General features: G+C 41.3%; 1 protein-coding gene across 1 annotated transcript in view; it reads left to right on the top strand.

The window, feature by feature from the left end:
* The window catches only part of Flt1 (fms related receptor tyrosine kinase 1), a 169469-nt gene that overhangs the window by 132293 nt on the left and 26234 nt on the right, over positions 1-10942 (top strand). The window contains exons 17-19 of the mRNA XM_010623956.2: positions 2747-2879; positions 7559-7663; positions 10756-10869. Coding sequence (XP_010622258.1) covers positions 2747-2879; positions 7559-7663; positions 10756-10869 — 352 coding nt within the window. The remainder of the gene's footprint in view (positions 1-2746; positions 2880-7558; positions 7664-10755; positions 10870-10942) is intronic.

Here is a 10942-nt window from a genome sequence, read left to right as displayed (position 1 = left end):
TCACAAGCATATACTATAAATTTTTTAAAAAATTTCATCATGAGGGGCAAAAGAAACAAGGCATCAAAGAATATTGCCATACGAAGAGCTGGGCATGTAGCTCAGTGGTGGAATCTACTTTTTCCTATAGTTCACAGGGCCCTGGGTTCCATCCCTAGCACCAAAATAAATTTTTTTAAAAAAGAAAAATATCCATATGGTTTCTGTAATCACAAAGTAAATTCATCATTGATACAGATTGCATTTTTTCTTTTTATCACTGCCCTGCTCACATCAGTTTCAAAATTATAGCTAACATTTTTTGATACAGTGAAGTCCCGTTTTAATGGGTTTACATGGATTATTTCAGTTTCTTTTCACAACAACCCAGAGACAAGTACAATTATTATTACTATTTTCTAGATAAGGAAACTAAATGTAGAGAGATTAAGCAACTTGTCTGACATTGAGGCTGGTCAGAAGTTAAGCTGTGACTCTCAAATCTGGGTGTCAGCCTCCTGGCCAAGCACAGAGTAGGTGCTCAATGTTAATGTCAATTCAAAGAATAAATATTTGCCAACTAACATTCTACTACCATGCTCCTCTCACAGTCCATGTTTAAAATCTGTCTGGCATTTTCCCATCCGTCTTCTTGACATTAAACCATAACATTCCATAGGTGCCACATGGGGAGCCCATCTCCTGTGGCCCATTCCTCTGATCCTATCAGCATTACTGCCAACCTCCCTAAACATACTGCCTAACCCTGAGACACCCCTTGCTAGGTATATCAGTCAGAGTTTACTAGAGAAGCAGATACAACACAAGATATACAAATATATAAGAATTTACAAGATTGGCTTATAATGGCCACTCAGAGTCAAAGGGAGAAGAGTACAGAGGGTCTGTCTGAACACTGCAGATCTGAAGGATTCAGCTGAATGTTTGGAGCTCACTGCAGTGTCCTAGTGCAATGGAAGTGTGAAGCATCTATGCCAGAAGGCTGAGTGTCCGTGCTGGAAGTTGAAGAATCTGCACTGGAGGCCAGAAGATGACATCCAAAGTGAAGGCAAAGACTGGAGCTCCTCCAACAAAAGCAGACCCATCTGTCTTCATTTCCCCTTTATACTTTCTAGTCCATAAGCCATCCTAGTGTGGGTCTCCCACACCTAGGGTATGGAATTGCTGAGCCAGTTTAGTTGTGCTTCTCCTACTCAAAGTGACACAATCAGTCAACCATCACACTAGGCTTCAGCTATCCTATGCTCTTTGGTGGTTGGAGACCATTTCTCGTGGCCTTGTCTATACGGGACACTGAAAAGATTAGTCATCAAACCTACCCCAAAAGTTCCTTTCATCAACACCCACCATTTTATATATGAATAGTCTCCTGCAAGCTTATAGACTGGTGGGCCCTTATAGGCTCACACTAATGGCAAGTGCAGTTAGTGACAAACATGCTGCATATGTTTTATTTCCTCCCTTTATGAAGACCAGACAAACCTTTCGGCTTTGAACTGTCACACATTTTACTGATAACTTTTGCAGAAGAACTATTTCAAGTGATGAATGAGGTGAGCCATGATAGCCCAGAACAGGGTGAGTAGGGGCAGAAGAATGTGGTGGGTGTGAAATGGTATGTATGGAAAGGCTGTCTTCCCTACTTCAGCTCTGATCAAGGTTAGGAAAAACCCTAGAAAGGAATCCCAGTTCACATGACTGCTAGGCAAGCATTAGATGATTCCTTTCTGTCCTGTCCAAGAGTAGGCCCAGAGAAATGAACTCATCTGTTCTAGAAATCCGCCCATTAACACGGAATATACAAATTGATATGTACCTAACACTAAATGCAGTTATCTGTAATCTGACACAGAGGGTGCTTCCTAGGTTTGATTTATATTACCAAGAACACAGGTACTTTAAGGCAGTTTGTCTTATTCATGAGACATCCTCCCAATGGCCAAATGAGTTCAGAATGTTGTAGTGTATAAGTCATATATTTAACTCCTTGACTTGGAAATAATCAACTTCTGTTTCTTAATGAAGGTAAGCCAGGTAGTATGGTGGCACACACCTAAGATTGCAGCACTCTAGGAGGCCAAGGCAGGAGGATCAGAAGTTCAAGTATCCTCTAGGCAACTTAGGGAGACCTTGTCTCAAAAAACATAAAAGGGGTGGGATATAGTTCAGTACAAATGCCCTGGATTCGATCTCCAGTACCACAAAACAGCAACAACAACAAAAAACTGTACTTTCACTGCCCCAGGGATCCTGGGTTTGCTTTGCTACTTCTGGCCTTTCTTGAAAATACTGAAAATGTAGGAAAGCCACTGTGTGCCCCATTGCTGGCCCATCTGCAATATTTATCCCTACCTATCCAGAATGGTCACAGAAAGCTATTTTTAGTCACTATTTGGGATAGTTTTCTGTAAAAAATGTAAAAGCATTTTTTACAGAAAACTATTACATAATTGTTTTAGAAGAAGCATAATATATGAAGTCACTGGGGAATCTAAGTGCATTTTATCAAGATCGAATGACTGAACTTGAACTGCAGAAACAGCGTGTGGGAAGAGTAAGTTGTCTCATGGAAGGTGCACACTCAAGGATGTATTCTCTGCTTTTCCTGTAAGGATATATTCTCTGCTTTCACCTGACCACACAGTTCCAACCAAAATAGCAGATGTTGCCAAGCATTGTTTTAAATTGAATAACTAGGATTTTTAAAGTCATGTTCTTATTGGTGACTCTGAAGTCTCTTTCTCAGTCTTCTTCAGAAATAAAAACTGACTACCTATCGATTATAATGGACCCTGATGAAGTTCCCCTGGATGAGCAGTGTGACCGGCTCCCCTATGATGCCAGCAAATGGGAGTTTGCCAGGGAGAGACTCAAACTGGGTAATGTATCTGTTTAAAAGACTCATAAACCTGCCTGATATCTACTGCATGCAAAACACTATGCCTTGAAGGATGCAATGCAAACTGACCTGGGATTCTGCCACCAGCTGTCCACAAACTAGCAAGGGAGATGGACTCAGAGATAAAGAATTCTAATGGGATGCTGAAACAACAGGACAAGGTGACAAGGGAGCACTTGGGTGTTCACTCAACAGGTAGTAAATGTAGTATCTGAGCAGCAGACACTGGTCTACACTCTGGGGGTACAAAAATCTCTTCCCTCAGAGGCTCGTCTAGAGATAGGTGAAAAAGTAAGCAAAGAGGAAGGGAGAGAGTAGTTCCCATAGGAGGCTTACAAGTGCAGGCATGCTTACATAATGAAACTATTGACCAGTTAAACTTGTGGCACCCAGAACATAAATCAGGATGATGAAGAGCTGCAAAATCAAACATTTGGTAAAAGAGTTGGTACTCTTCAAGGTTGTGAACAAAAAACTCCTCTGTACAAATCCACAAATTACATCCTCTGAGTTTCCTGGGGGGTTGGGAATGTCCAAACAGAGAAGAAAGCCCTAGGAGATCCTTTAAGTTTCACTTTTGAAGAACAGAGAATTGTTTTCCAGGTGGAGCAGACAATATAAACAAGCAATGAATGTGCTTTCCCTCAGCTTACCCCCAGTTCAGACGTCACAATGCACATTAATCTCCAGCCCATGGTGCTACAAAACAATTGCAACCTCAATTACTCCTATCCAAAATGTTTGGATTGTGGCTTCTGAAAGTTTTCCACTCACTCCCGTGTATGCCAGAGTCATTAGTGGTTGGAACTAGGAAAACAGATAGAGGGTCCAGTGTTCCTGGAGCTTGTCACTCTCAGTGAAGAACTTGCTGTTCCGAATCCAATGGCCTGACCCCTGTCCCAAAATGCAAACGATACTGAAAGGGGTGATGTGAGGGAAGAGAGGGAAAAATAGCTTTTCTTGTTTTCTTCTTGGATCTCAAAATGGTTCTGCTTACACGGAGAAAGGACAACACCAGAAGCAGGTTCTGTTTGACTTGAAGAAAAACCTAGGGAGTCACTCTTAAGCTGGAGAGACAGGAGAAAGCCAGCAATGGCTGCTGACAGGGAAAAAGATCGACTAAATTTAGAGAAGGGCAGGTGGCACACTGGATGAGTTCCTTTGGCAAATCGCAATTTCATGGCAGCAAGCCCAGACCCTCAGTGACCTTGGCAGGGAACATTGACTCATTTTCCAACAATCACGAGCCATTCTCAGGCCATGTTGCTTTCCAGAATTATTAATCACAATCAAACATGCTTCATCCAGGACAGGACACGCATGTGAGCTTTCCCTCTGTCCCTTCATTTCTCCCTAGTATTACTGTGATCCACAGCACACTGAAGGAAACTGCTAACCCTTCTACCAGAATTCCCCTGGGGCCCAGAAGGTTCCATAATCCAACTTCAGGATGTTCTCCTTGTTGAAGATTTTTATTATCATTCTTTTCTGGAGTTGTCACATGTTGCAATGTGGCTGGTTTCCAGGTGAATATCTCTGATGGGTAAGAGAAAGTGAGTCATGTCTGTTGCCTTTCAATGCACAGTGTGGCTTCAATGCTCCTCTGATTAACGTGGGAGCAAAGAGGCCCAAGACTTCGTTTTATAAGCCAAATAAATGTCAGAATTTAACCTGAAGTAATTCTGGGCAAGTGAAAGTAACCAAGAGTCTGTCCAGATCGATGGGGTGAAAAGTACGATTTGAGGCACAGAGTTACACTGGGGTTGGGAATGTAGAGAAATACACAGACCAAGGGGAGATTTCAGCTGTCTCTACTCCATTGGTTACTATTATCAGCCCTAGGAAAGGAAGTCAGAATTTATAGTGGCTGATAGATAGGTACAGTTGAGTCTTGGGTCAGAGGTTATTGCTACCATTGAAATTCCTAAAATCCAGAGACAAAAGAACTCCCTCTTTTTTTTTTTCATGATCCCTCACTAACCTTGGGAGGGAATTCATTCCTATAAATTTATAATAGAAGTTAGAATGTTTGACATTGCATCTTTCTGTTGGAAAATAATTTAAAGGTGACATTACCTAATGTGAGAAATCGTACAGGGAGTCTGGAATTTGGCGAGGGTGTGGTACCTGGGCCAGTGTTGCTTCTGGAAAGAACACCCCCCTGCCCCGCACACACATACAGTGTTAGAGAAGGGTTCAGTCCATGCTGCCCCGTGCACTCCCAAGTGGCCAGGGGTCTTGGCTAGTCCAGGACATACTTGGAGGAGATTCCAGGATCCTGGCATACTATGACAATGACCTAACCCATTTCTGGTCTAGTTAGCAGCATTCCAGGCAACACAAAGGAGAGTTTCAAGGGAAAAGAAGAACAAAATGAGGTCAAGTCCACTGCAACTGGGCTCCCTGAAACTGGAAACATGGGATTAAAGAGCCCGTAATGGCTTCATGCTGTTTCATGAGGCAGCAGTCAGATTCCAGGGGTATAAATGAAAAGCCAGAAAGAAGCCAAGTGAGAATCATTGTATTCTCACTGATAGAAGCAGAGCCCCCAAACACTTGTTAAAATCAAGTGTGTTGTGACGACTGAGAGGGAGGAAGTTATGGAAAGAGAAAGGATTTCATGTTCCCTGAACTAGTAAGAGTCTTAGGACTGTGTGGAGAGATGATCTTGCTATTTTGTAGGCTCAGGACACTATTAATATGGATGGGGGAAGACAGTACCCATAAATGCTATTACCCTAAATAAAGCAGGGAATAAATAATCAACCAAAATGCACTAATTTTTACCAATCTAGATAAGCTATCAGCCAGAGCTCCTCACCCATGTGATTTCCATGTGCACTTCAGGGACCACTGGATACTTTCTAACTTATGAGTCCCCACTCTAGTCTATTTCTTGGCCCATTTTACCAGAAGAAGGAATCAGATTGCGTCTCTGCCCATGTTACATGCTCTGGGGGGAATGGTGTTTAGTAGTCCCCACAGGTGCACATTTGATCAAAGGTAAAGCATGTCATGTCACCAGTGCCCCCACCCTAAAGCAAAATAATGTCCCTATGTGACAGATGCAGAAACAGCCACACAGAAGCTGTTATAATTATGGTGCTAACTACAATGCTCCCCTATCCTAATAGATGCCTGGAATATTGGACAAGGAAAGATATTAAGCAGAGGCAAAGTGAAGATATTTTTGTCACTGAGTAGGTGTACATAAAATGATAAAGATTCTAAATGAGAAGAAAGCAGGAAATCTTTATTACAAACTGTATAAGAAACTTTAAAATAACATACATATATATATATATATATTCCTCCTTCGGGGGAAGAGATTGGAGTATGAGTAAGAAAGGGAAGAAGGAAGGTTAATTATGTGAAGGTGCATTATCGTAGCAGTCTAACAAAGAGAACCTGATTGGAAAAGAAGGTCTTGTGTCAAATTAACATTCTGTCAAGATTTACTTTTTTGGGGGGTGGGGGTACCAGGGATCAAACTCAGGACCTTGTGTTTGCAAGGCAGGTGGGGGCACCACTGAGCTAAATCCCCAGGCCAAGATTTACTTTTGATCAGTGGTGTTTTGTTGTTTATATTTTTTTCCCCCTATGAGTGCCAAAAAAAGAGTGATTTCTTTGGCTCACTCTTCTTTTAGCATATTATTGCTGGAGATGGACTGTTTCTCCTAGTTCTATTTAGCTCTCAGTTTCCTGATGGTCAAAAACTATATGAAAGGGAAGGGAGGTATTGCAGAGGTGCCCTTCCCAGGGATATGATTCTCCTATCACCATTCCACAGACTCCCAGGCCCCTCTAGTTACCTATGACTGTATGAGAGTTTCTCTGGGCATCTGGTAAATTCCAAAATGCTGCTCTCTGTCCTGCACTAACCATATATGGGCCTTTTCTATACCAAGCACTGGGCAAGGTCTGAGAAAGATTCTAACAGTATCCTTACCCCTGAGTCAATTTGGCTTGTCCAAGGTGGGGGAGGCAGAAACATACTAATAGCTATTCTATCGTAACATTTGAGTAGTATGAGAGAAATATTGCTTTCTTATTGCATTTGGCAGCCACCTCTCTGAGGTTGAAACAAATCACTACCAGTGGTTATGGGCTCAAGCACTGAACCATGAGGATCATTACTGATCATACAATCATAGAATACTTGCCAGACAATATTCTGCCTGGAAAGGAAATCTGAAAAATGACAGCGTTTATTTCTTAAGTTACAAGACATTATAACCCAGTGTAGTAACCACTATTCTTGATTTCCCTCTTTTTGCTGAAGACAGAATAGAAGAAATGACTTTAAGTGACAAGAAAAGAGACTTAGGTCAAATAGAGATGTCTACTTGGTGATGTTATTGAACAATGGAGAGACCACCCAAGCTCCCCTCTGGGAAGACTCTGTAGATAGGAAACTGGCCATTTACCTTTACTGAAGGCCTTTTAGGGATGTGGGGACCTCAGAGGTGGAGGAAAGAGAGGAAGAGTCCCCAGAAAAATGTCCCTTATTATGTCTCCTTTAGGGTCAGTTAATCAGAGATTACATTCAAAACTACATGCCTCACACAACACATAGGAAAAGGCATTTCCTTCCTGAAGAAAGACTTAAACTCATCCTGCTGGCTTGACAAACAAATCAATGCCTTCTTTTCATTTCAGGCAAATCACTGGGAAGAGGAGCTTTTGGGAAAGTGGTTCAAGCATCCGCATTTGGCATTAAGAAGTCACCCACTTGCCGGACTGTGGCTGTGAAAATGCTGAAAGGTATGTATACCAACTTGTCTGTCCGCTGACCTGTAACCTTCATGCAGTCCCTAAATGTTGGTGTGAGTCAAATATAGCCCAGGAATGGTTGTTTCTGTTCTGGCCACATCACTGCTCTTCAAGGCCACACTAGCTCAGAGCAACCTTGTTGATGGAACACAACCCAGAACTTTTCATGGAAAATTATCTTTGTCACCACACGGTCTTTTTCTTCTCAAATCTCAGATGAGACTAGCAGGGACTGGCACCACTGTAACATATGTTCAAAATGTTGGCTTGATCCATTGGAACAGTGTAATGGAAACAGAGCTGCACATCACAAACAACAGGTCTAGCTTGAGCTCTCTCTGACCATAAAAACAGAACTTACTTGATCAGAAATTTAAACTGTTTCATGCTGGCAAGCCCTAACCATAAAACATTTCCTTTTTCGAAATTAAAAATTGAATTGTATCTTTCTCATATAAAAGATACAGCTCTAAAACACTGGGAGGGCAAGCCAAATCACACTCCGATTTATCACTACCACCATAACACAGATTGAAAAGGAAATTCAGTGAAAAGCATATAAACTAAACATCTCAAACAGTCATAGTATTTAAAGTGTAGAAATATAACTCGCATGGTAGCACAAGCCTATGATCCCATTAATTTGGGAGGCTTAGTCAGGAAAATCATAAGTTTGAGCCCAGCCTGGGTAACTTAATGACTTAGAGACCCCATCTCAAAGTTTTAAAAAGGGGGGTTGGGGCTGGAAGGCTCTGGGTTTAATCCCCGGTACCATAAAAAATAGTAAGTGTAGAAATACTCCATTTCTTTATTTGTGATGAAATTTTGTTACCTCAGTTTGCTTTAAAATTCCCAAACCATAAAGAAACAGGACTGAAAAGAGCAGTTTGTAGCTTTCCAAAGTCCCTAAGATGTTCTCAGAGGAATTTTTTTTGAGGGGGTGGGCACAACCAGGGATAGAACTCAGAACCTTGTGCTTGCAAGGCAGGTGTGGTGCCACTGAGCTAAATCCCCAGTCCTGTCAGGGGATTTTGAGCCCTAGAAGCTATGTGTCCAACCAATGAGATATCAGGAGAGGACACTTCTAAGGCTTCCCTCCTCTTCCACCACTCACTCCACCTCAGAAGGTTGCCCTCGTCAGGCAGGATGAACAGCAGTACCAAATCTAAGCCAGGAGAAAAAAGTACAGAACACTAGAATGTCTCTAGTTTAGAACAATTCTTCATGCATTTTATAAAAAACAAAAAGAGAGGAGTTTGAAGGTTCCCAAACACAAGGCAATGCTGAAGGAGATGGAAATGCAAAGTACCCTGATTGGATCATTAGGCATTGTACACATGTGCTCAACAGCACCTTTTTCCGTGTTAAATGGGCATAAATGCTCAGAGGGACTGAGGCGTTTGAAGGGAACAAAGATCTTTTTGAAAGGACCAGAGACTCTCTTCAGTAGAATATAGAAAGTATGTGTGTAATATCTTTAGTAGTACATTTTTAAACCCTCAGCATTGATTGAAAAAGATTGCCAAATCATTCACTTTTATAAAATTCCTTTATATTTATTCCTTTATATTTATTCCTTTATTCTTGCTTAAATTGATTGGCCATATGTCTTAGGGAGAAACAGAAAAGGCAGAATGTCAAATAAAGGCCAGAAAGTCAAATGCTCTTTCAAAGTGCCTCTGAGAAGAACCTGAACCTTTTTAGGCCTTACACCCATGTCTGAAATGAGACATGTAACCATGTTGTTTATTTATCCAAAAATATCTGTTGAGCATCTACTGTGAGTCAACTCTTTCCCTACTGAGAGGTTTCTGAAGTTTACCTGGTTATTATTAAAAAATGATTTGTGCTGATGAAATGCCATGTCAATATCCACACTGTTATATGACATAGCTTTAACCCACCTCCAGGACCTGACCCTATAGAAATATTTGCATATGTGCACCAAGATGACACACAGACTTTCTACTATAGCATTGTTTGTCACAGCAAAAAACGGTATATGGTCTATCAGGAACACCATTAATAAGTTAAAACTAATAGAAACAAACTGATTTATTAAAAGATGGGAAAAGACAAATTTTAAAAATACATACAAATGATTAGATTTATGTAAACCCTCAAAATGTGACTTTTCTGGGTATTTTCAAAAGCATTAAAAGGGTCTAAGCCCCAAACTATTAACAGGGGTCACTTTTAGGACCTCTAAGGTAAGTGGGATGGAAGAACTTAATATTTGTTACTCTGAACATTTTACTCCAAAACCTTTTTGTTTTGTTTGTGGTTTTGTGCTGGGCATTGAACCCAGGACCTTATGTATACTAAAACCACATTCTATCACCAAGCTATCCATAACTTTTAATTTCAGCTCATATTGTTAGACTGTTTTACAGCAACATGACTTGACTTTTCTATTTCTAAAAAATGCAATTTAAAAATTTTCTTAGAAATTAACCAATAAAAATAAACAGGACAAATTCAACTTAGGCTTTAGATTTTGTTAATTCTTAGACTGATTTTGCATATCTGTGAATGAAGTTGAAGTCAATTGTCTTCATAACTCGGGATAACCCTGTAAACACCAGGAAAGAAAGGGTTAAAGGAGAAAATACCACATTGCAAAGATGTTTATAGAAGCAGCCATCCTGCCCTTGCAGGTCCCTTGTGCTCCTTCTTGGTGACTCCCTAAGCAGGGAGAAAGAGGGGAAATGAGGGTGCTTGCCCTGCTTGGAGAATTCTTGCTGCACCTGTTTCTGCTGGAAGGGAAGACTTCAGAAGAAACTGTCACTAGGTATCCAGCTCTGAGTCAACGCACTGCTAAACAAAACAAGGTCCACCAACAGGAAATGTCTAATGACTAACATCATCACCACACTGGGCCTCACTGTAATCAAAAGAATGTTAGTTCAGGAGGGTAGGAGTAATGAAAATAGTCTGGAAGCTTGGCCTCTTCTGCAGAATTTGGGGAAACAATCATTAGAAGCAATCATTTCACTATTGACAAACAAGGAGGGCAGGAATGTCCTCTCTGTGGAAGGAGCCCATTGTCCTGTCACCCTGACTCTTCCTTGCTTCTCACACAGAGGGAGCTACAGCCAGTGAATACAAAGCTTTGATGACTGAGCTCAAGATCTTGACCCACATTGGACACCATCTCAATGTGGTTAATCTGCTGGGAGCCTGCACCAAGCAAGGAGGTAAAGGAGAAGGGGGCCTACTCCGTCTCTCATGCACATGCCCAGAGAAGAGTTCTCTGATACCCACCTCTTT

This window comes from Fukomys damarensis, unplaced genomic scaffold (genome assembly GCF_012274545.1).
Source record: "Fukomys damarensis isolate Sample0158 unplaced genomic scaffold, DMR_v1.0_HiC HiC_scaffold_38, whole genome shotgun sequence".
Classification (NCBI taxonomy): Eukaryota; Metazoa; Chordata; class Mammalia; order Rodentia; family Bathyergidae; genus Fukomys; species Fukomys damarensis.
Note: the sequence above shows the minus strand (reverse complement) of the source record. Positions and strands in the feature narration are given on the sequence as shown.